At 43.4% G+C, this 25,730-nt stretch overlaps 1 protein-coding gene and 1 non-coding gene across 7 annotated transcripts; one reads left to right on the top strand and one right to left on the bottom strand.

Annotated features, from left to right (window-relative positions):
* Positions 1-433: 433 nt before the first annotated feature.
* On the bottom strand, positions 434-24,217 carry kcnj12a (potassium inwardly rectifying channel subfamily J member 12a). Of its 6 annotated transcripts, none has more exons than XM_058062422.1 (4): positions 23,915-24,217; positions 23,202-23,421; positions 23,030-23,122; positions 434-4,976 (listed from the first exon to the last, which is right to left on the bottom strand). In XM_058062422.1, exon 4 carries the CDS (start codon positions 4,814-4,816, stop codon positions 3,509-3,511), a length of 1,308 nt encoding a protein of 435 aa, XP_057918405.1. In that variant the 5' UTR covers positions 4,817-4,976; positions 23,030-23,122; positions 23,202-23,421; positions 23,915-24,217; the 3' UTR covers positions 434-3,508. The 6 variants fall into 6 exon arrangements, with proteins under 6 accessions (XP_057918405.1, XP_057918406.1, XP_057918407.1 ...); XM_058062423.1 differs by having other exon boundaries at positions 23,202-23,359; positions 23,915-23,936; XM_058062424.1 differs by lacking the exon at positions 23,202-23,421.
* trnar-ccu (transfer RNA arginine (anticodon CCU)) lies at positions 16,383-16,455 on the top strand. The gene has a single exon. It is a non-coding gene; the product is annotated as a tRNA-Arg (tRNA).
* Positions 24,218-25,730: the final 1,513 nt, after the last annotated feature.

Below are 25,730 nucleotides of genomic sequence, written 5' to 3'. Positions count from 1 at the left end.
AAAGTCAGCTGGGATAGGTTCCAGCATACCCTTGTGACCCTAATGAGGATAAACGGTATCGAAAATGGATAGATGGACATGAATCTGCCCTGCGATTGGCTGGTGATCAGTCCAGGGTGCACCCCGCCTCTCACCGGAAGCCAGCTAGGATAGGTTCCAGCATACCCTTGTGATCCTAATGAGGATAAATTGTATCGAAAATGGATATATGGACATGAATCTGCCCTGCGATTGGCTGTCGACCAGTCGAGGGTGTACCCCGCCCCTCGCTGAAAGTCAGCTGGGATAGGCTCCAGCATACCCCTGTGACTCTAATGATGATAAGCGGCATAGAAAACAGATGGGATGGATGGACGTGAGTCTCATTTAAAAACAGTCTTCATGGTGATGCATCAAAAAAAAAGAATCAAAACATGATTTGTTTGACTTAGTTTTATTTGAATGACTTAGATGATTGAATGGAAATCAGAAGCCCAGTAGTCGATTTACTGGACTTAGGAAGACTTCTACAGAGGTCAAAGGATTTTTCAAATCATCCCTTTAAGAGAAATACTTCTTAAAATAGGTGCTAAAATGAAAATTAAACCATCCTCTCCATAGTGATTAATTTTTTTTAATTCTGATAATTCTATCAAAAACAATGTTGTATAAAAATAAGCTGCTGTATTCAGCCAGTTCTATAATGTCAGTATGCCATTACACTATAGATTTCTTCATAATATATATAGAAAAATGCGTATTTATTCTTAAGGGCTCAGGTGCATGACAGCAAAAAGAAAATGTGACATAATATCATATGAAATGATTCAATTATGCAGGACAATTTGTGAAGGCGCTTCACCTTATTTTTAAACCACAAATAACCGTGTGATGCAGGGAAACATCAAACATACAAATCCTTCCCAGAAGGCAATGAGCTTCATATCGTAGTTCATATTTAGGAAAAATAACAAATGAAGGAGGTTCAAAGTGACAACGGATAAAAAATGCAGACTTGGTGACCAACATTGCAAGCATTTCACGGTCCTTTCCTGAGCTTTCACTTCAAGTTTCCCTTCATATACACACACTCCTACTGCATGGAACCATCAATAATTAATTTTGTGACAGAATACCCTTTTACCGATGAGTATTTATTATTTCGTTTTGTGTGCTTGATAATAGTAAATGTTAATAATCATTGTTTTTGAGGCGGGAAGCACAAAATCCAAAGAAATACAGCTGAATAGGTGCAGATTCTGGAAGAACTAGAAAGCTTCCTGTGCTGGTTATTACGTGCAGCTGCTCTATAGGAGTCAATACAAAGGGCAGAAAAATGACCATAATTGAACCCCTTGAAGATGCCGTCTGTTGATACTGTGTGTACTGTGTAGTATTTTTTAAAAATGATTTTTCATCAGTAATATTCTAGTTTATGTGCAATACAAAATTTATTATTTACTAAATGTAGTTAAAGTTATTAAATTGTAAAAATATTTTAAATGTGATCTCTTATTCACCCCTGACATTATTAATGATATGCATAGATATTTTAGTATAATTGGTGAAAAAAAAACTCATTTGTGGTATTTTGTTTGACATAGTCCTATAAGGGTTTTGCTTAAATACAACAAACATGTTAAGGTGCTCCTTTAAAAATGCCCACTCTCAATCCACTCTATTTTGTTCTGTGGGAAGTTATAATATGCAACAATTAGAGGTGTCACGAGAGAGTCAGTCTACGAGACCAGTAAAAATATTAAAAATATGACAATATATTGCAATCCTCGTTTAATTTCTACACTCTTCTGCACTGTGTACGTATGCTACCGGCCCCTCCTCAGTATGACTGGCAAAAGAACCCCGTTCATGCCGTTGTTCTTCAGAACCAACATACCGATGTGCTGAAACCAATCCTCTTCCTGGCAATATATGAATATATATTGCAATATAATAATAATATACACCACTTCGATTATCCACTTCATTTTTGTCCAAGGCCACAAGGATGAGAAATCTTGTCATGTTTTAGTCTCGTTAGAGATCTCGTGACACCGCTAATATTAATGTATAATATAACGATGGTTGGCTGCACGGTGGTCGTGTGGTTAGCGCGTTCAGACCTCACAGCTAGGAAACCGGGGGTTCAATTCCACACCTCGGCCATCTCTGTGTGGAGTCTGTGTGGAGTTCCGGTTTCCTCCCACATTCCAAAAAAAAAACATGCTAGGTTAATTAGTTAATTTTCCATATGTATGAATGTGAGTGTGAATGGTTGTTTGTCTATATGTGCCCTGTGATTGGCTGGCGACCAGTCCAGAGTGTACCACCTCTCATACATCCCCTCACATTTCAGCAAAATCTATGTTACGGTATCTTCTCAAGTGATAATACTATAGAAATGAATGTGAAAATACTTTAAAGTAGTCGTGTGCAGTTTGTATAGAAGTATTATTCAGTGAAAATGATTATTGCCTAAATAGCCGACAACAGGATTAAGTTTAGTATCGTCACTTAAGGGTTTTCTCACTTTTTTTTGATACAGTATATTTACCTCGGCGGCACGGTGGTCTAGGGGTTTGCGCACAGACCTCACAGCTAGGAGACCAGGGTTCAATTCCACCCTCGGGCATCTCTGTGTGGAGTTTGCATGTTCTCCCCGTGCATGCGTGGGTTTTCTCCGGGTACTCCGGTTTCCTCCCACATTCCAAAAACATGCTAGGTTAATTAGCCACTCCAAATTGTCCATAGGTATGAATGTGAGTGTGAATGGTTGTTTGTCTATATGTGCCCTGTGATTGGCTGGCCACCAGTCCAGGGTGTACCCCGCCTCTCGCCTGAAGACAGCTGGGATAGGCTCCGGGTTTTCTCCGGTTTCCTCCCACATTCCAAAAACATGCTAGGTTAATTAGCCACTCCAAATTGTCCATAGGTATGAATGTGAGTGTGAATGGTTGTTTGTCTATATGTGCCCTGTGATTGGCTGGCCACCAGTCCAGGGTGTACCCCGCCTCACGCCCGAAGACAGCTGGGATAGGCTCCAGCACCCCCCGCGACCCTCGTGAGGAAAAAGCGGTAGAAAATGAATGAATGAATGAATATTTACCTCGATGTGTTGCATTTGAGTCACTGTGTTTTTTTTTCCCTTAACAGTACAAGTAGCGTTGATTTTGGGGAATTACAACTTAACCCGAATAAATATCTAATTGTGTTCTTCTCAGTGGCTCGTGATCAGGTGTTTTATCGCGGCTCGCTGCGTTTGAATTTTCAATGTGTCACTGAACTCCCCCGTCCAGCAAATTACGCAATAACAAGAAGAAGTTGACAAAGTGCGTTCTACTTTTCACAAAACTGTGAGTGCACTCGAAGTACGCCATGATTAAGAAATGTATTTACACAATTTGTGGTGTGTTATTATAACTCGTTTCATTCAAAGTGAGCACGTGGAAAACTAAACTTTTCATATCCGGCCGCACGAGTCAGCTTCTCCTATATGGCACTTTGTTCTGCGTTTTCAGTTTTTAAGACGTCATATTTCAGACTCTCTCCGATAAGACCTCTGATCCAGAGTCCTGGTGGCCTGTAAGCGTTCAAACTCATGCCGGCTGTTCCGGTCTGGACTGAGATTTGCCAGCGCCCTACCACCGCCGCCGCCGACATCATCCTCGTCCTCGTCTTCCCGATTGAGGAAAGCTAGCTCGTTTTCGTAGCAGAACGTGTTGGAAGTGGGTACAAGGAATTTGTTCTCCACCATGTCCTTGGCACTGCATCTGGGCGTGGACGGGACCTCGTAGGTTTTGTGAAAGTGTGAGTAATCCACTTTGTAAAGATTCTTCTCCTCAAATAAGACAGGCTCAAATCTGTGGCCCCAAAGGATCTCGGAGGCCAAGTAGGAGCTCCGAGCCTGCGTGGTCATGGCCGTTGCTTCCACCATCCCTTCCAAGATGACGACGATCTCAAAGTCGGCAGTTTCTAGGTCATGTTTGCTGATCCCAAAAAGCGGGCTCTCCACGTCTATCTCATGGAGAATCGTAATGGGCGAAACCAGAAAAATCCGGTCCAGGCCTTTGTCAAAGCCCACATTGATGTCTATTTGGTCCAGAGGAATGTACTCCCCTTCATCTGTGATCCGAGGCTTGATGAGCTGCGCCCTGACGTGGGCCTCCACAATGTGGCTCTTGCGAAGGTTCCCCACCCTCCACATGAGACACAGTTTGCCGTCCCGCATCGCAATGACAGCATTGTGGCTGAACAAGAGCGTTTGCGCTCGCTTTTTAGGCCTCGCCATCTTGGCCATGATGGCACCGATCATGAAGCAGTCAATGATGCAGCCCACTATGGACTGGAACACCACCATGAAGACCGCCACCGGGCACTCCTCGGTGACGCAACGGTAGCCATAACCGATTGTAGACTGCGTTTCAATGGAGAAGAGAAAGGCAGCCACGAATCCGTTCACCTGAAGGACACACGGGGTGAAGTTGTCATCTCCTGCCGGGTTATCCAGATCCCCGTGCAGCAAAGCGATGACCCAAAAGGCCAAACCAAAGGCGAGCCAGGAGACCACAAAGACGAGAGTGAAGACCACCAGCATCCACCGCCAGCGAATGTCGACGCATGTGGTGAAAATGTCCGCAATGTAGCGCTGCGACTTGTCGTCCATGTTGGCAAACTGCACGTTGCACTGACCGTTCTTTTTGACAAAACGGTTCCGACACTTGCGGCGTGTGTGGATCTTGCCATTGCCGAAGCCGTTCATGCCGTGCATGGTCGTGAGGCGGAGGCCCTCTTCCTCGGACGATACGATGCTGTAGCGGTTGATCCTTCCCACGCTCATGGTCCCGACACCTTGGGTGGCAGGATCAGAAGCCGAGGGGCTGGCCTGGAGTCCCAGTGTGTGATGGAGGGTTCCTCAAGGCTTAGTCACAAGGGGGGGTTGCGTTTGAGAGAGCCATCGACAGGGAGTAGGGAGGGAGTCTTGAGCTTGAGTCCGGTCCCTGTGAAGAAAAGAGAACAGTAGTTTCAGTGTACCATTGAGAAATCAGATGACTAAGGAAGTGTGACGGTCTTGCATATAGTAATTTACAAATTATAATTTACATAATTTACAAATTTCCCCACTGAGGGACGAATAAAGGCATATCTTATAGGTATGTTATTCCTACTTAACATTGTCAGCTACTTCCCCTGCTCAATGCCAAATAAGCCCCTCTACCTTTACTTACATTATTATTATTTATTTAAATTATTTAAATTATTTGGGCAATTTACTGTTCACGCTGCACTTTACATTATGTTGTTCATATTTGGTGTCTATTTATTCTTCACATTATTATTATTATTATTATTATTTATTAATACTTATCTTCTTTTGTGTCTGTTATTATATGGGAGCCAGGCAACGACATTTCGTTGGCAATTTCACTACTGTGTTTTTGTGCAATGACAATAAAGGGAGTCTATCTATCAATATCAAGTAACCACGTCTTGTTAACCTTCAAAATATAAAATAAAACTAAAATCATTTACTTCTCCTCAACATAACTCTCTTTCCCTGCATAAAAAAAACAATTATCCCTTTGAGTCCTTCTGTATGGAACTGGAATGGAGCTACTCCATCCAACCACCAGATGTTAGCAACCGATGCTAGGCTTTTACAAAATGTGACAGGCTGTCATTTCTTATGCCAGAAGTGAATGCAAAGTCTATAAATTGTTAGTTTGTCTTGCTCGTATTTATAGCGTCATCAGCCCGGGGTGCCATGCAGACATGACGCATCCGGCAGACAAGCCCCCCCCCCTCTGTTCTTTTGAGACTATCAAACTATCTATTGTCCTTTTCAGAGGACTACTTTTCCTGCACGTCTGTATGCGCTTACACTAAGTCCCCACGGGATTCTATGTGTGCCACTTATTGCATAGATGCACTGTACCAGATGCTGCATGCGGGCATGGAAGGGAGTGGGACTCTGTTTGACCCCCTTTTGGTGCATTTTGTCATATTAATCATTTGAAGATGAAGATGAAGATGCAGTATATTTCCTCCCGATGTGCCGTGCCCCTTAATCACATACAGTACTTGTTTACATTTCCGGTATTCATGCAGATATAAGATATAACACAACCCCTTTTTCAAGAACAGTTTTGGTAAGGCAAAAACCATTCATTCATTCATTGCGGGGGATGCTGGAGTCTATCCCAGTTGGACATTTTCATCACTGTCTAAAATAAATAGGACGTAAAAACAGGACAGAGGTTTGGTCATCCTACGTTTTATATTTGGGTCAATATGATATATGGTAGCTGTACGGTGGCCGAGTGGTTATCTCGCAGGCCACACAGCTAGGAGACCCGAGTTCGATTCCATCCTCGATCATCACTGTGTGGAGTTTGCATGCTTGCATTCTAAAAACATGCTAGGTTAATTAGCCACTCCAAATTGTCCATAGGTATGAATGTGAGTGTGAATGGTTGTTTGTCTATATGTGCCCTGGGATTGGCTGGCCACCAGTCCAGGGTGTACCCCGACAGCTGGGATAGGCTCCAGCACCCCCTGCGACCCTTTTGAGGATAAGCAGAATAGAAAATGGATGGATTAAATGATTATCTGACCGGAATCTTTCCATGGTGTCCCAACTATAAAAAGAAAGTACCCCCCCTCCAGGTACTCCGGTTTCCTCCCACATTCCCAAAACATGCTAGGTTAATTAGCCACTCCAAATTGTCCATAGGTATGAATGTGAGTGTGAATGGTTGTTTGTCTATATGTGCCCTGTGATTGGCTGGCCACCAGTCCAGGGTGTACCCCGCCTCTCACCCGAAGACAGCTGGGATAGGCTCCAGCATACCTGCAACCCTAGTGAGGATAAGCGGTATAGAAAATGGATGGATTAAATGATTATCTGACCGGAATCTTTCCATGGTGTCCCAACTCTAAAAAGAAAGTGCCCCCACACACAGGTATTCCGGTTTCCTCCCACATTCCAAAAACATGCTAGGTTAATTAGCGACTCCAAATTGTCCATAGGTATGAATGTGAGTGTGAATGGTTGTTTGTCTATATGTGCCCTGTGATTGGCTGGCCACCAGTCCAGGCGGTAGAAAATTAATGAATGAATGAATGATGGTGGAACCTAAGTTTGAGTATTTGAACAGAACTCTGCTCCGTATCGGAATGAGTAGCCACATTTTTAGCCGCAGGTTAAAGGCTTTTCCCCGCGGGAGCTGGACCGTCGCCCCCTCTGGGCGCAGCCCGCTTTTATCGCCTGGCCACAGCCGCTTTGCCTGATTTGGGCCCTGAAGACCTGACGGATCACTCATGTGCACTCCCAAATCCCAGATGCACGGCACCGGACTATCGGTGAAGTTCCCTGAATGTAGAGTCGGATTACCTCATCCAAGAGCGAGGGGTTGCATATCCAAGTATCGGGTACTTTACCATAGTAACTTTTATTCGCGCGTGGAACACGCTCAATGTCTGTGGCCATGACAACGCAACATGTTATATAATTCGAGACCATTTTGCAGGCGGAGCTTAGTGTCGGACATCTTAATGTATAAAGTGAGCAGCCCTCCGCTGTGAACAGTATCTCATAGTCATGTCGTGTCGGGTGTCCAGTGTGTTGCCTGAATGAAAGTAAAAACCCTCCTGGAGTCCTTGATATCATTAGATAAGTACTCCTTTAATTGCAGCCGCTGTTTGTAAGGACTTCAAACTGTTACTATGAGAGGTTATGTAAGAGGGTGTCCGATACGAGTAGGGAATACAATACAACTTGCAATACAATATTATGATATGTGATATCTTGCCAATGATAGTATCTAGAAAGGTACGGTGAGGTTGGGGGTTGATGAGGCATAGACTCTTTTGGATGGTTTTTTTAACGTTAATAAAAGTTTCTTATTAGAAAGGATAACAAAAAAAATATTTTAAGTGGAAGCTAGCAAGGGTTAGCTTGTGTGTGTGCGACTTGCGGCTCGATGAATCTATGTTCACCACGTTATGTTTTACAGTTTTTACAGTGCCCGGTGATGACGTGGATGTTCTGAGTGCAAAAATACGATAATTATTATTTATTTTTGAACGTACGTTGTTTTACCCGTGAATACACAAAAAAATAAGAGCACCGTTTGCCCCGTATTTGCATAAACAAAACAAGAGTGTCATAAAAATATCGAACACATGTAGTTAGAATTGCATGGGTGACTACATCTTCCTTAATCACAAGCACAGGCATTGGAGTTTGTTGAATATGCTGACATCCCATTAGAAAAGTTAGCCAGATCGTTACCATTAAATAACCGTTCTTCACAATTTCAGACAACTGTATATTATTAGAGTGGTTAGCGCGCAGACCTCACAGCGAGGAGACCAGGGTTCAATTCCACTCTCGGAGTTTGCATGTTCTCTCCGTGCATGCGTGGGTTTTCTCCGAGTACTCCCGTTTCCTCCCACATTCCAAAAACATGCTAGGTTAATTAGCCACTCCAAATTAATTGTCCATAGGTATGAATGTGAGTGTGAATGGTTGATGGATTAAATGATTATCTGACTGGAATCTTTCCATGGTGTCCCAACTCTAAAAAGAAAGTACCCCTCCAGGCCCCTCCAGGTACTCCGGTTTCCTCCCACATTCCAAAAACATGCTAGGTTAATTAGCCACTCCAAATTGTCCGTAGGTATGAATGTGAGTGTGAATGGTTGTTTGTCTATATGTGCCCTGTGATTGGCTGGCCACCAGTCCAGAGTCTACCCCGCCTCTTGTCCGAAGACAGCTGGGATAGGCTCCAGCACCCCCGCGACCCTCATGAGGAAAAAGCGGTAGAAAATGAATGAATGAATGTATATTATTATATGGATTAAGGTTTGTAGCTTTTTATACAAGACTGAATTTTTTCAACCTGACTTAGGAGCTTATGAAATTATGATATTATACTTATGAAATTTCAGTCCTCTCGGACCCTCGGAGCGGAAAGTAATAAATAATCAATTTACAACAGCTAAACTAAATTTAAATAATGAACAGTATGAGCAGTATAAGCAGACAGTATAAACATATGAGTGAGTGAGTGAGATTAAAATGAGGTATATGTAATAATACTGCAAATAAGATGTGACATTATCCACAGTAAATATATATCATTTAAAATACATTATAATAATTGTATACTAATAGTATGGAAATCGACACCATTATACAGTGTAAATGCACTTGACAGTTATACAGTTTTTATATATATATTAAACATTTTTACTTTTACAGTCAGAAATCCTCAATAGAGCGTACCTATTGAAGCGTCCTGTGAAAACTCTCTAGGATTTATTATGGAGAGTACATCATGTGTGATTGATTCATGGTTCTCTGCTGTTCATCTTCTCAAGGGGGTTCAAGAGGGGCCTCTGCAAAGGGAGCCGAGGCCGCTGATTAGGACCAACAGAATGTATAATTGGATGTGCAAAAATAATGGCGGGGATTAGAGGCACAATGAGAGGGAGACGCCGCTTCACGTGGAGACGAAGCAAGCATGCGGGAAACTGAGCTGCGCCACGATACCAAGTCTAACCCGCCTCCCCGAAGGCCATTGTTGGAGGAAGAGCCTCGGGTCTGGTGTCATTTGGATTTTCCTTTTCTCAAGTATCGTCGTATAGAAAGCAATACCACTTGGACACGCGGGGATGCGGTCCGCTTTGTGGGGCCTTTGGTCAACTGCGACTGTTCCGCTTGTACTGTAAATGCATTTCCAAGCAATTTGTGTGCCTGCGGTTTCAACTCAGGTGGCTGCGATGAGAGGTGCTTGTGAGAAGTGTTCATTTAAAAGCCAGGAACCCCATCTTGGTGCAGCAGCGCTTAAATTCTATACAAAGAAGATGCACCTGTAGCATCTACTGTACCTTTAAATTTTCACTGTTTATGGTTACAGGCTGCACGGCGCACGAGTGGTTAGAGTTAGGGGACCAGGGTTCAATTCCACTCTCGGCAATCTCTGTGTGGAGTTTGTATGCATGGTTTTTCTCCGGGTACTCCGTTTTCCTTCCACATTCCAAAAACATGCTAGGTTAATTAGCCACTCCAAATTGTCCATAGGTATGAATGTGAGTGTGAATGGTTGTTTGTCTATATGTGCCCTGTGATTGGCTGGCCACCAGTCCAGGGTGGACCCCGCCTCTCGCCCGAAGACAGCTGGGATAGGCTCCAGCGTACCTGCAACCCTATTGAGGATAAGCGGTATAGAAAATGGATGGATTAAAAGATTACAAACAAAAAACTTATTTTGTGTTACACGTTAGCGTTAGCGGTTAGCATGCAGACCTCACAACTAGGAGACCCGAGTCTTGCGACCAGTCCAGGGTGTAAGCCGCCTCTCACCCGAAGACAGCTGGGATAGGCTCCAGCACCCCCACAATCCTCGCAAAAATGAATGAATACAAAACGTGGCATTTTGTCCATCCATCCATCTATTTTTCTCCTCTTATAATTTATTTTATTTATTTTATTTATTTTATTTATTTTATTTATTTTATTTATTTTATTTATTTTATTTATTTATTAATTTTAATTAAATTTAATTTTAATAAATAATTTAATTAATTGTTTTTATTTTATTAATTTATATAATGCAAAATAAATTATACAATTTTTAAAAACACTTAACTAAAAGAAGTTTGGGCTGCACGGCGGTCGTGTGGTTAGCGTGCAGACCTCCCAGCTGGGAGACCAGGGTTCAATTCCACTCTCGGCCATCTCTTGTGTGGAGTTTGCATGTTCTCCCCGTGCATGCGTGGGTTTTCTCCGGGTACTCCGGTTTCCTCCCACATTCCAAAAACATGCTAGGTTAATTAGCCACTCCAAATTGTCCATAGGTATGAATGTGAGTGTGAATGGTTGTTTGTCTATATGTGCCCTGCGATTGGCTGGCCACCAGTGCAGGGTGTACCCAGACAGCTGGGATAGGCTCCAGCACCACCGTGACCCTCGTGAGGATAAGCGGTAGAAAATGAATGAATGAATGAATAATATGTTGCCACATCTGTACAGATCAGGCTTTAGGTTGCCAGTTCTCTTACCTTTTATTTCTACCTGTCCTCTCCTAGGTTGCACACCAGGACTAAAAAGGTGTTCTCTTCTCACCTGGCGTCCATGTCAGCCAAACTGAGGCATTCTCAGCTCTTATCGCAGCAGCTCTTCCGTCTTGTTTTAGTCTAACACCCAAGTAAATCGCCACATCTTCCTGGGTATCATAAGACTCCCTTTACATTTCTTCATCCTTCCAGGCAGGGCTTCTTCACGGTCCGATAAAAAAATGTGTCCCAAAAAAATAATAATCTGACTTTTACATCCGTGTTTTGTGTTCTCTTCTCAATCAAATCCTTCCAGTCGTCTTCACTGACATGAAGTCAGTCCCTCACAGTTCCCATAAGATTGTCCCTCAGTGCTTATTAAGTGAACACCTCTCTCTATCAATCTTTGCAATCTGATCTAGTTGGACTGCTGCTCTCTCTCCCCCTCTCTCTCTCTCTCTCTCTCTCCCCTCTCTCGCTCGCTCTTTCCCCTCCCTTGCAAAAGTGTCACAGAAGCTGCCATTTGCAGCCTCCCTCTTCCTCTCTCTATCAGACCCCTTCCTCTGCCATGGCACTACCAGTTGATGGCAACCTGATGCATCATTCACAAAAAGGGGCTGCCGATCCCGGCGTTGTGGTTGGCACACGCGTGGATTCAAAGTAAATAGAAGAGACGTGATGGAGGTGCGAAGACTTCCCACATTAAATGAAGAGCGCAGACTTTGCTGGGCCCATCTGCTCTGCTTCTTCTACTCAAGAGTTAAGTCCTGTTATCACACCTTGGTGGAAAAGAGCTTATTCACAAGAGACTCTCTCTCTCTCTCTCTCGATATCTCGCTCGCTCCCTCGCTCTCTGAGTGATGCACCTGTCATATGCGGCATTAGTCCATTGTTTACATTTTTAGCTCGTTATAGTTGTGTGTGCTATGCATATAGCTGAAGGAATAACGTTGGAGGATGGAGGTGAGTCTCAGACCGGTTGAGGCTCTTATGGTCAATCCAGGATGAAAAGCTTCCCATTCCCATAAAAAACTAATTGAAATATAAATCCTCCTTTCCATATTCAGTAAGCGCTTTTATTACATTCATTGATACATTCATTTCCTTTTTCCTACAGTGGAACCTCAGTTAGTGTATGTCCCGGTTACCGTATTTTTGGGTAACGCAAACATTTTAAAACTATAGCAAAAACTTCTTTTGTGTTAACATTATGGGCTGCACGGTGGTCGAGTGGTTAGCGCGCAGACCTCACAGCTACGAGACCCGAGTCTTGAGACCAGTCCAGCGACCAGTCCAGGGTGTACCCCGCCTCTCGCCCGAAGACAGCTGGGATAGGCTCCAGCACCCTCTTGAGGACAAGTGGTACAAAATGAATGAATGAATGAATGAATGAATACAAAACGTGGCATTTTGTAAATCCATCCATCTATTTTTCTCCTTTTATAATTTATTTTATTTATTTGATTTTATTAATTTTAATTAAATTTAATTTTAATAAATAATGTAATAATAATAATAAATAATTTAATTAATTTAATTAATTTATATAATGCTAAATAAATTGCTCGGGCTGCACAGCGGTCGTGTGGTTAGCGCGCAGACCTCCCAGCTAGGAGATCGGGGTTCAATTCCACCCTATCCCAGCTGACTTCGGGTGAGAGGCGGGGTCCACCCTGGACTGGTGGCCAGCCAATCACAGGGCACATATAGACAAACAACCATTCACACTCACATTCATACCTATTGACAATTTGGAGTGGCTAATTAACCTAGCATGTTTTTGGAATGTGGGAGGAAACCGGAGTACCTGGAGAAAACCCAAGTACTTCAAGTGCCTTCAAGTACACCCATGGGGGCTGGTACCCCCATTTGAGAACCAGTGACATTATTTGCTATGGGGCAAATCAATTCGTCCATTCATTGCTGCTTATCCTCATTAGGAGGTATGCTGGAGCCTATCCCAGTTGACTTTGGGCGAGAGGCGGCGTACACCCTGGACTGGTGGCCAGCCAATCACAGGGCACATATAGACAAACAACCATTCACACTCACATTCATACCTATGGACAATTTGGAGTGGGAGGAAACCGGAGAACCCAGAGAAGAACATGCAAACTCCACACAGAGATGGCCGAGGGTGGAATTGAACTCGGGTCTCCTAGCTGTGAGGCCTGCGCGCTAACCACTCGTGCACAATGCAGCCCTGTGTTATATTGTCTTTCTTTCATTTCTGAATTATTATTATTATTATTCAACGTGGGGCGGCACGGCGGTCTAGTGGTTAGCGCGCAGACCTCACAGCTAGGAGACTAGGGTTCAATCCCCACCCTCGGCCATCTCTGTGTGGAGTTTGCATGTTCTCCCCGTGCATGCGTGGGTTTTCTCCGGGTACTCCGGTTTCCTCCCACATTCCAAAAACATGCTAGGTTAATTAGCCACTCCAAATTGTCCATAGGTATGAATGTGAGTGTGAATGGTTGTTTGTCTATATGCGCCCTGTGATTGGCTGGCGACCAGTCCAGGGTGTACCCCGCCTCTCGCCCGAAAACAGCTGGGATAGGCTCCAGCACCCCCGCGACCCTCGTGAGGAAAAGCGGTAGAAAATGAATGAATGATTAAACGTTGTCTTTCTCACCAGGCTTCTTGGCGAAGAGACAGGACAAATTAGCGTGCTTCAAGGACACATAGAGGGCACATAACCAGTCCGTGGGGGTCAATATACTTGCTCTTCAGCCAGGGATTGGTACAGTTACCATCTTAAAAGTGTAACATTTTTGGAGTCATCGGCCAAATAGTGAACCAAAGTACGATTACAGAAGGTTTCTAAATACAGCCATGGCGGCTCAGCCTCAGCTTTATCACTAATGATTCATCAGGGTTGGAAACCCTCACATTTCAGTCCCCTTCTCTCACTTTTTTTGCACACTCTGATTTCAGACTTGAGAAGAGTGATTTGCAATCGCCTGTGTGTGATCATCACCCGGCCATTGTGTTTTTTGGCTGAGGACACAGACTAATGGGAGCTCAAAGAGTTGCTTGAAAGCGCCTCTCGGCCTGTGTCGGCAACAGGTATTGTACACGCTCTTTTTTTTGCGTCCTGCTGCGGATGGCGCGGCGCCGCACCGTCAGCAGCAGATCAGAAGGGTTTGGCACATCCATGCTGGCGTTGGGATGGAACGGTGTCACAGCTCACATATCCTTTGCATGTCTGCGTCTAAATGACGGGTTTGCCACCCATTGAGACGGCGAAGTGGGAATCACTGTGGCTGCCATGGCTACAGGTATAACACATTTTGGCTATTTTCAGAGCAATATAGAGGACGCGGGGGTGGGGGTGGGGGTGGGGGGGTGCTGGTCAAAGAGAGGCACCGGTTCAGCGTATCAATTGTGATTTTGTGTGGAACTGAATTGAATAGTCTTCATTAAGATACACTGTACGTTATGAAAGGGTTATAGCAGGGGTGGGCAAACTACGGCCCGGGGGCCACATCCGGCCCGCCAAGTGTTTGAATACGGCCCGCCCAATCTTTCCAAAGTATTTAATTTAAACTCAACATACAACCTGGCATCATGGCCTGAGCCAACCTTTTGATGGTTGTATCAATTTCGTTGTTTGACATGGTCTGTTGTTTACAAAGTGCTCCTGAAAAAAGAGACACAAGCACATAATAATAATAAAAATAAAAATAATAATTATTATATTATTATTATAACTATTATGATTATTATATTTATTATATTAATGCTAATTATTATATTAATTATATATAATAATATTGTTATATTTGCATATTTTACATAATAATAATATAATAATTATTATTTTAATTTTATTTTAATTATTATAATATTTTATTATTTTTAAAATATTTAAATATAAATATAAAATAATAAATAATAATAGCAGATTGCATGACAATTTTACAGATACAATAATACCAGGTGGACTGTTACGTGTAAAATATATAGTCATCCGATATATGCGAGGGAAATTTCATGGAAATGCATTGGAACGGGACTGGAGATTTTGTCCGAAATAGGCGAAATCCGTTATAAAAAATCCGATATATGCAATGAATTTTTATTGGAAATGCATTACAGAAAAATCGGTTCTTTTTTATCTGTCCGTTGTGAGCGAATTTCCGATATATCCGAGTCCGATATATCCGAGGTTTACTGTATATATATTATCATATTATCATTATCGTATTATCATATTATATAGTCTACCTCTTTTTTTTCTCGAGGTACTCAAATTAATCGAATAGTCGTTGCAGCCTAGGCTGTATCCTCCATTCTCTTTTTTGTCCTGGTAATATGATATTTAATATGTATCCAGATGATTGACATATTTGACATCAAGCACTCTCGCTTCTACCGGACCGCCATTTAGTTTGCTCCGAGTGTTTTGCATCCTTCCCCGCTTCCTCAAGTCTCATGCTAGAGTGTGACATTGTACATTATCAACTTTCTGAAAGGATTCGCTAGCTCACAGAAAAACATATTTCAGCACCTTACACTTCTTCAATAAAGTAGAATGCTACAATATCATTTGGGAGTTTTAGAATACAACATAGCAATATGGCTCAGCGAGAATTTCATTACCTAATGTGTGCTTCTTTGGAGCAATGCGGGGGGGCTGGAAGGTGAAAGTCGATGGTTCAACATGTCTTCACCTACACGGCGTGCTATTCCAATGATACCCTGCAGGTGATAACGTGAGTTGGCCCAAGATCCGGTGTCCCGGCAGCCATATTTCTTTCTCCTAAGCCTGACCTGACCTTCTACCGAAAATGATACAGCACACTTTGACAAAGTGTTCATGGTATATGACGACATGTAAAATGTATATTGTGAAGTTACTTGGAAATAACTTATATTAATAATATTCATTCATTCATTCATTTTCTACCGCTTTTTCCTCACGAGGGTCGCAGGGGTGCTGGAGCCTATCCCAGCTGTCTTCGGGCGTAAGGCGGGGTACACCCTAGACTGGTCGCCAGCCAATCACAGGGCACATATAGACAAACAACCATTCACACTCACATTCATACCTATGGACAATTTGGAGTGGCTAATTAACCTAGCATGTTTTTGGAATGTGGGAGGAAACCGGAGTACCCGGAGAAAACCCACGCATGAACGGGAAGAACATGCAAACTCCACACAGAGATGCCCGAGGGTGGGATTGAACCCTGGTCTCCTAGCTGTGAGGTCTGCGCGCTAACCCCTAGACCACCGTGCCGCCCATATTAATAATATAATATTTAAAATGACTCAACACACAGCCAATATTGTCAAAATAACGGGCAACAGTCGATGAACCAAAAACAGTTTTCCTGAAAGCCCCAGTGGCCTAATGGATAAGGCACTGGCCTCCTAAGCCAGGGATTGTGGGTTCGAGTCCCATCTGGGGTGGTTGCTTTTACACTGATTGTTGGCAAAATTTAAATTCTGATCCTGGATTCTGCTACTCCTCCTGAAATCGAAATCAATCTAATTGTTGCCGTGAACGGCCGAGACACTGCAAGTTTTCCTTTCATTGCATCTGCATTGGGGCTTGGATAGCAACCACGGACTTGAACATGAACTAGATAGCAAACTGTGAGCAGCATTACGCGTCTTTACTTTTGCTCGGGCATATTTACCAATTTGAAATTTGTATTGTTTGAAGCAAACTGTGTAGTTGTTTTGCAGCTTTGTTGGTGTGGGTGTTGGAACTTTTTTTTTCATGTTTGAGTGTGTGCACAGCTATTTGTAGCAGGTTCCAATCCCAGGGAGCCCGTCTTCCATCTGTCGATCCCACTGTGCGGAGCCCAGTGAAGTCCTAATTCTACCCCAAATTTACCAGCGGCTGACCCTTTTTCCGCCGCCCCGGTGGCGTCTCCCATTCCTTCTCCAACGTGACAGCAATTTATTTGTGCACTCATCTATAAAGCCGGAAAAACGGTCTTTATTACTAAACACGATCACATGACTTAAATGTCAAGCTGCAGTGACAGATACTACAAAATGAAGCTAAGGGCCTTGGCAACATGAATTAACCAGTGGGGCATATGGAAGTTATGTGCTAGCATATGGTGGGACGCCACTTTTGGCTTCAGCTTGAGGCTTTTTTTGAAGAAAGCAGTTAGAAAGTCATTCATAAGACCGGGATGAGAAGCTGTCCTGCTCACATGAGAGCTGGCGTAAAGAGGACATGACAGGACCATGTGTGGTTTTTTTCGAGGGATCACCAACTGGAGGTGATGTACAGCACTGGCGTTTTGTCACTAGCATGAGCTTTATTTCAAATTTAGTAGCTTTATTTCAATTTAAGTTTAGTTTTAATAACTCTGTTTTTTTGTGATAACGCCACTGAAGGGTTACCGTTGATGGCTAAGACCTAGATCAGACGTGGGCAAACCTTTTGACTCGTGGGCTGAGTTAACAAAAGAACATATTTTTAACACAAACACTATTTTACGCTTAGAATTCTAACAGTCCGTCTTGAATTATTAGTCTAATTTAGTGTCATACTATCAGTTCTCATTTCCCTTTTTTCAGCATCAAACTACCAAATTTAATTTTACAGTTTTGTTGTTTTTTTTTTTTTTTACTGACATCCGACTTGAATGTCATGTTGCCAGTTTGTATGTTAAAAGCTGAAATACTCTGAAAGTAACTGGCGGGCCGGATTCAAACGCTTGGTGAGCCGCATTTGGCCCGCGGGCCGTAGTTTGCCCACCCCTGATCTAGATCATAACCACAGACCAGCAATTCTAAGATACTGCAGATACTGTGATACACGGCTGTGACACATTTGTGTTCCACTGGCATAAAATACAATACAATACAATACAGTGGAACCTCGGTTAGCATACAAAGTAAGATTCAATATTAAAAAATGGAAGATTTTCATAGTTATGAAAGTTATAGAAAACAATCTTCAAAATAGAGAAGTGGATGACAACATTTCGGTTACTACAAGATTCCGCATTTAGTAGTAAATTCTATTTACTACTGGTCAATTCTCTCCACGATTCCGGCATTCCAAGGGGGATCATGCCTTCTGTTTACAAGGATGACGCTCCCCTGACCTTGTCACTGAAATGCTGGAAGGGATAAGACTGTGTGTGTGTGTGTGTGTGTGGTGAGGTGACTGACCCTGTGACATCTCACTCTGCTATAAAAAAAAAAAAAAAAGTCGTCCCTCTCTAACAGCTCTCAGTGTGGGCGTGTGGACAGAGAAGTGAGAAGTAGACTGTGAGGCTGTGTGAAATTATTAAAAGTCAGCCATCTTTATGTGGGAACTACGCGGTGAGGATGAAACTCACCATAGTACAACAAAACACCTTTGTTGTGTGTTACATAAGATAGAGTAATGGAGCACTGAACATGGAAGTGTCTGGGGGAATTTTTGTCCAATAATTAAAGTATTTGTGAAGTCTGTTTATGGACTTTTTAAAGGGGGCTTGAACCTTAAACCTGATCCCGATTGATTGTTATGGGCGTCCTTTACTTTTCTTCTTTTCTGGTAAAGTGGTTGTCTTTCAGATTCACCTCTCAAGGCCGTCTAGGATGCTGACACTGATGTCAGCGTTTTCCCGATCTCTGACGGGTTCATGTCGACCAGCTTCTTCGAGAAGTGTTTGTACCAAGTTGTGGACTCCTATAGAGCAGCTACACACAATAACCCGCACAGAAAACTTTCTAGATCTTCCAGAAGGTGCACCTATTCCAGCTGTATTTCCTTGGAGTTCCAAAATATTCAGTTTTCATTTATTTCAAAAACATGCTAGGTTAATTAGCCACTCCAAATTGTCCATAGGTATGAATGTGAGTGTGAATGGTTGTTTGTCTATATGTGCCCTGTGATTGGCTGGCGACCAGTCCAGAGTGTACCCCGCTTCTTGCCCGCAGACAGCTGGGATAGGCTCCAGCACCCCCACGACCATTGTGAGGATAAGCAGTAGAAAATGAATGAATGAATTACTTTTTTTTAAATATTGTTTTCGAAAAGGGCGGCACGGTGGTCTAGGGGTTAGCGCGCAGACCTCACAGCTAGGAGACCAGGGTTCAATCCCACCCTCGGGCATCTCTGTGTGGAGTTTGCATGTTCTCCCCGTGGGTTTTCTCCGGGTACTCCGGTTTCCTCCCACATTCCAAAAACATGCTAGGTTAATTAGCCACTCCAAATTGTCCATAGGTATGAATGTGAGTGTGAATGGTTGTTTGTCTATATGTGCCCTGTGATTGGCTGGCGACCAGTCCAGGGTGTACCCAGCCTTACGCCCGAAGACAGCTGGGATAGGCTCCAGCACCCCCCGCGACCCTCGTGAGGAAAAGCGGTAGAAAATGAATGAATAAATGTTTTCGAAAATGTGGAACTTTTACTAACCTTTCCTGGAAAGAGAACTTAGTAGTGTCAATGTAGGAGTCACGAGGGAGGCAAACTTATGTAACATTTAGCTTAAGTTCATCTAATCCTCGGCCATTAAAGCGGAAAGCTTTGCGGTCTCAACATTACCCAACTGGGGAGACACTGGGAGGCGAGCGCTCTCATTACAGTAAAGAGCCCTCATGTCACCGTTAGGCCCTCAGAAGAGGCGCAAGCTGACAGTCACCTGTCTTCTCTATTACACTAAATGAGGGGGAGGCTCTTATTAACGTGACAATACACTCATCAGTAAGTCCAGGACCCGAGGACACCCTCGGAGGTTTTGTCCTCACATGTAACCTATACTCTACATTGCACACAGGAGAATTTAATGTCATGTTTTTGCAACATTACCATTCTCTCCATTCTATTCATGTGTGCCCATTAAATCAGGACTATCCATCCTGACAAGTGTTAGCCCTTAGCCACCATCGAATTCTGCACATATGGACTTTGTTCATATTTAAAATACATTTTCCCCATAGCGAATAATGTCACTGGTTATCAAATGGGGGTACCAGCCCCCACGGGGGTACTTGAAGGCACTTGAAGTACTTGGGTTTTCTCCGGGTACTCCGGTTTCCTCCCACATTCCAAAAACATGCTAGGTTAATTAGCCACTCCAAATTGTCCATAGGTATGAATGTGAGTGTGAATGGTTGTTTGTATATATGTGCCCTGTGATTGGCTGGCCACCAGTCCAGGGTGTACCCTGCCTCTTGCCCGAAGACAGCTGGGATAGGCTCCATCACCGCCGCGACCCTTGTGAGGATAAGCGGTAGAAAATTAATGAAAAAAAAGCTTGGGATTGGGGGTCTTTTTTCACTTTTTGGGTTTTGGCGGATGAGTGGTTAGCGTGCAGGCCACACAGCTAGGAGACCAGAGTTCGATTCCGGGTACTCCAGTTTCCTCCCACATTCCAAAAACATGCTAGGTTAATTGGCGACTCCAAATTGTCCATAGGTATGAATGTGAGTGTGAATGGTTGTTTGTCTATATGTGCCCTGTGATTGGCTGGCCACCAGTCCAGGGTGGACGCCGCCTCTCGACCGAAGACAGCTGGGATAGGCTCCAGCACCCCCGCGACCCTTGTGAGGATAAGCGGTAGAAAATGAATGAAAAAAAAGCTGGGATTGGGGGTCTTTTTTCACTTTTTGGGTTTTGGCGGATGAGTGGTTAGCAGTTGAGTGGTTAGCATGCAGGCCACACAGCTAGGAGACCTGAGTTTGATTCCGGGTACTCCAGTTTCCTCCCACGTTCCAAAAACATGCTAGGTTAATTAGCCACTCCAAATTGTCAATAGGTATGAATGTGAGTGTGAATGGTTGTTTGTCTATATGTGCCCTGTGATTGGCTGGCCACCAGTCCAGGGTGTACCCCGCCTCTTGCCCGAAGACAGCTGGGATAGGCTCCAGCACCCCCGCGACCCTCATGAGGATAAGCGGTAGAAAATGAATGAATGAAAAGCTTGGGATTTGGGGTCTTTTTTCACTTTTTGGGTTTTGGCAGATGAGTGGTTAGCCGATGAGTGGGTAGCATGCAGGCCACACAGCTAGGAGACCGCAGTTCGATTCCGGGTACTCAGGCTAGGTTAATTGGCTACTGCAAATTGTCCATAGGTATGAATGTGAGTGTGAATGGTTGTTTGTATATATATGTGCCCTGTGATTGGCTGGCCACCAGTCCAGGGTGAACCCCGCCTCTCGCCCCAAGACAGCTGGGATAGGCTCCAGCACCCCCGCGACCCTCGTGAGGATAAGCGGTAGAAAATGAATGAAAAAAAAGCTTGGGATTGGGGGTCTTTTTTCACTTTTTGGGTTTTGGCGGATGAGTGGTTAGCATGCAGGCCACACAGCTAGGAGACCCGAGTTCGATTCCGGGTACTCCAGTTTCTTCCCACATTCCAAAAACATGCTAGGTTAATTAGCCACTCCAAATTGTCCATAGGTATGAATGTGAGTGTGAATGGTTGTTTGTCTATATGTGCCCTGTGATTGGCTGGCCACCAGTCCAGGGTGGACGCCGCCTCTTGCCCGAAGACAGCTGGGATAGGCTCCATCACCGCCGCGACCCTTGTGAGGATAAGCGGTAGAAAATTAATGAAAAAAAAGCTTGGGATTGGGGGTCTTTTTTCACTTTTTGGGTTTTGGCGGATGAGTGGTTAGCGTGCAGGCCACACAGCTAGGAGACCAGAGTTCGATTCCGGGTACTCCAGTTTCCTCCCACATTCCAAAAACATGCTAGGTTAATTGGCGACTCCAAATTGTCCATAGGTATGAATGTGAGTGTGAATGGTTGTTTGTCTATATGTGCCCTGTGATTGGCTGGCCACCAGTCCAGGGTGTACCCCGCCTCTCGTTGGAAGACAGCTGGGATAGGCTCCAGCATGCCCGCAAACCCAATGAGGATAAGCGGTGTAGAAAATGAATGTATGGATTGTATGGTTCAATATTATTCATGCCAGTGTTCCATCTTAAACATTTACTTCTCCGTGTGAAGACAACATGAGCTATCTTAGCTGCCAGCAAATTGAGCATTTAATCTTCCAGCCGCTGTAGACGTTCCTCTAATTACTGTAATTGTCTGCCGAGCAAGCGGGTGTGGTTGCACTGAGAGAGCGATCAGCGGCCTCTGACTGCCCTCTCTCTGTATCATCACCTATGCTTCTTTTTTTTATCACCTCCAAACACTCTACCCTCCAGGGCTTTGTTTCGCCAACCCCCCCTGTCCCCCATGATTGTGAGGCTTCTGGTTCACTTATGTGCTGCAGAAAGGCTTCTATGCTTTAAATGTGTGTCAAATAGTGAAATACAAAAAGAGAAAAGCCAAATCTGTAAAATAATCCAAGTTTGTGATGATTGACTGTATTTACATTGCTAATGTTTACTGACTGGGGATGTGCATGCACAGACATTACATCTGTAAGGGAGGCACTCAACAAAACCCAACAGCAATCAATCACGTGATCAATACGAGACGCTGTGCAGTCTAAGACATATTGTGCTGTAAACACATCATGAACAGGGGCTTGATGGGCTCAGGACTACGAATAATCCAACATATTTGACTATATCTTTATATATCATCTTTAAGCCTTAGATGCACGAGTGACTGGACCCTACACTCAACATTATCAATGCGTTTTTATGCCAATTTTGCCATTTTGGTTAGGAATAATCACTTGTATGATATTTAGTATTATATTTAGGACCACACAAGAATGATTTCATGTTAGAAACATCTTCATTTTTCACTTTTTTACATCTTTGAAAAAGAAAATGACCCCGTACAACAATAGAAAATGTGAGGATCCATTGTGTGTTGCATAAAGGTAAATTAAAAATGTGAATGGCATGATATCAAAAATATGATTTTTGAGGAATACCTGGAATATGAAATGATAAAAAAATTTCATTACAAAGATATTTCAAGAAAACAACCTGACCGGGTCATTTTTGACCCACTTATCAAAGGTTGGGGTAGTAACACAAAAACAAAAATTTCTTAAAATGTATAAAATATAAGTTAAAATGTGAACAGCATGATATCAAAAACATGTTTTTTGAGGAATACCTGGAATATTCATTCATTTTCTATCGCTCTCCCTCACGAGGGTCGCCGGGGGTGCTGGAGCCTATCCCAGCTGTCTTTGGGCGAGAGGCGTACCTGGAATATGAAATGATAAAAAAATTTCATTACGAAGATATTTCAAGAAAACAACCTGAACGGGTTATTTTTGACTCACTTATGCATCTAAGGGTTAGCGGCATTAGCGCCGTTAGCGCCGTTAGCGCCGTTAGCGCCGTTAGCGCTTCCAACATGGTTGATGCTGTCCTTGAAGACCTTAATACAGTCTTTTTTCGATGTTCACTCCCGCTATGCAGCCTCTCCACCTCCATATTTCTGCAGGGATATCTGATCATTGGACGTAGCGACGGGATGCTAACAGCTGCTAACAGCTGCTCCTGAGTGTCAACAATGGAGCAAGCGGCAAGCTACTAAGGTAATAAGATGCACACCTGCTTAAGTGGTCGATATGGCACAAAACAATAAGGAAGTAATGAATAAAGCACAATTAAACACTAAAAACCCTGCAGGTGACACGGAGCTGTGTAGCTAGCTTGCACTAGGGCGGCGCCATCTTGAAACGTGAGACCTCCGCATCAAATCCAGTCTATATAATATATGTGCTTAACAGAAATACAGATAAACAAGATAAAGCGGTATCTGTCCAAAGGTTTGTTTAACATTGATATCTGTTAGAAGTAGAACATTTTGTAACATTATCTTACTGATGTATAAGCAACAAGTGATTTTGGGCGTATTTGATGTGATTTACAAGTGCAATACTGACAACAGTTAGCTAGTTTTGACCCTTTTGATCATGCAGAGATTAATTGGAACACCAATATAAATGAAATGTTCAAGATAAAACACAACGTAATCATTCGGACTTACTTATTTGTTGATATGATGCACACGGAGCAAGGAACAACTTTCAGCACTTTCTTCTTCTTGCTTCCTGTAGCCACGCACTTTGAGGCGTTCAGGCGCACTCGTAACTTTGAGCGTTAGGCGCTAATTGTTTGTGTCATTTTTATCCACTTTCTTCAAATTCTTGGAAATATCCTGGAATTCTTCAAGGAGCTTTTGGATTCAATCAAGAGCAATCCAGCATCACCAAAGTCGTGCCCCTGCCGGGACAATCGACCACTTTCACTTAACTGTGTCAGACAAATGTCGTTTCTTCCTTTCCCTTATTTATTTTTTTATTTATTCCTCCAAAAATGGAGCGTCACTTTCTGTTTGCTCAAACCTCCTCCCCAAGGAATGATAAAGTGCTTTTATAGACCTCAGGACTGCTGAGTGTGCGGCTGTCCAATAAAGTAACCGCTGTGCTGTGAAGGAAACGAGAGTCCCCAAGTACAGCAGGACTTCCGTTATTTTGCTGGGTCACGGTGAAGTTGAATTAAAGACGGGTCACGTGGGTTAAATGCTCATCTGGTCTGCCTTTAGTGCCATATCCAAACAGTCTGGATTTATTTTAACCTTGACTGTCTTCAACGGTACAATAGGAGGTGCAAAGGAAGTACTCTGTTTTAAAGTTCTACAGGTGGTCTTCGGGTTATTTTGTTATTATGTATTATTTTGTTTTATTATTATGTTGCAAATTAAACCTAAATTATACCTATATATACACAGAACACACAAAATACACTAATAATACACACTGGAATAGGAGAGAGGTTTTCAGAGGTCAGTATGCAAACAACCATTCACACTCACATTCATAGCTATGGACAATTTGGAGTGGCTAATTAACCTAGCATGTTTTTGGAATGTGGGGGGAAACCGGAGTACCCGGAGAAAACCCACGCATGCACGGGGAGAACATGCAAACTCCACACAGAGATGTCCGAGAGTGGAATTGAACACGGGTCTCTTAGCTGTGAGGCCTGTGTGCTAACCACTCGACCACCGTGCAGCCCTAAAATGTAATATTCATTCATTCATTTTCTACCGCTTATCCTCATCAAGGTCACAGGGGTGCTGGAGCCTATCCCAGCTGTCTTCGGGCGAGAGGCGGGGTATACCCCCGACTGGTGGCCAGCCAATCACAGGGCACATATAGACAAACAACCATTCACACTCACATTCATACCTATGGACAATTTGGAGTGGCTAATTAACCTAGCATGTTTTTGGAATGTGGGAGGAAACCGGAGTACCCGGAGAAAACCCACGCATGCACTGGGAGAACATGCAAACTCCACACAGAGATGTCCGAGAGTGGAATTGAACTCGGGTCTCCTAGCTGTGAGGCCTGTGTGCTAACCACTCGACCGCCGTGCCGCCACTTTCCTAATATAGTTTAAGTATTTTTATTTTTGTCATGTACCGAAGTAGGAAGTGATATGAGCATCCAATGACATAATGGTTACCATAGTAACTGTCAATACAGTGATATGTATAGCACATCATGAAGTGTAATTTTAAAGTAAAAAAATGGCTTCCAAGCAATTGAAAATGTTGAATATCTGCTCTTTTTGCTCCTAATGAAACGTGTTTCTCATAATGTAGTCCTCCATTATAATAACATAACCAGCTCTTTGTGAAAAGCAGGCCCACTTTTGAGGCTGCGAGGACAAACAATGTGTTGAAATATGAAAGCCTAGCTCATAGTGACCGGAACGCTGAGCCGCTCCCGTGAATCGTCAGCCTTCCTACTTGTGGTGAGTGTTTTCTCTTTGTCTGCTCGCTCGGCGCCGCGCAG

This window comes from Doryrhamphus excisus, chromosome 22 (genome assembly GCF_030265055.1).
Source record: "Doryrhamphus excisus isolate RoL2022-K1 chromosome 22, RoL_Dexc_1.0, whole genome shotgun sequence".
NCBI classification, from domain to species: Eukaryota; Metazoa; Chordata; class Actinopteri; order Syngnathiformes; family Syngnathidae; genus Doryrhamphus; species Doryrhamphus excisus.
This window is presented reverse-complemented; position numbering and strand designations above follow the sequence as displayed.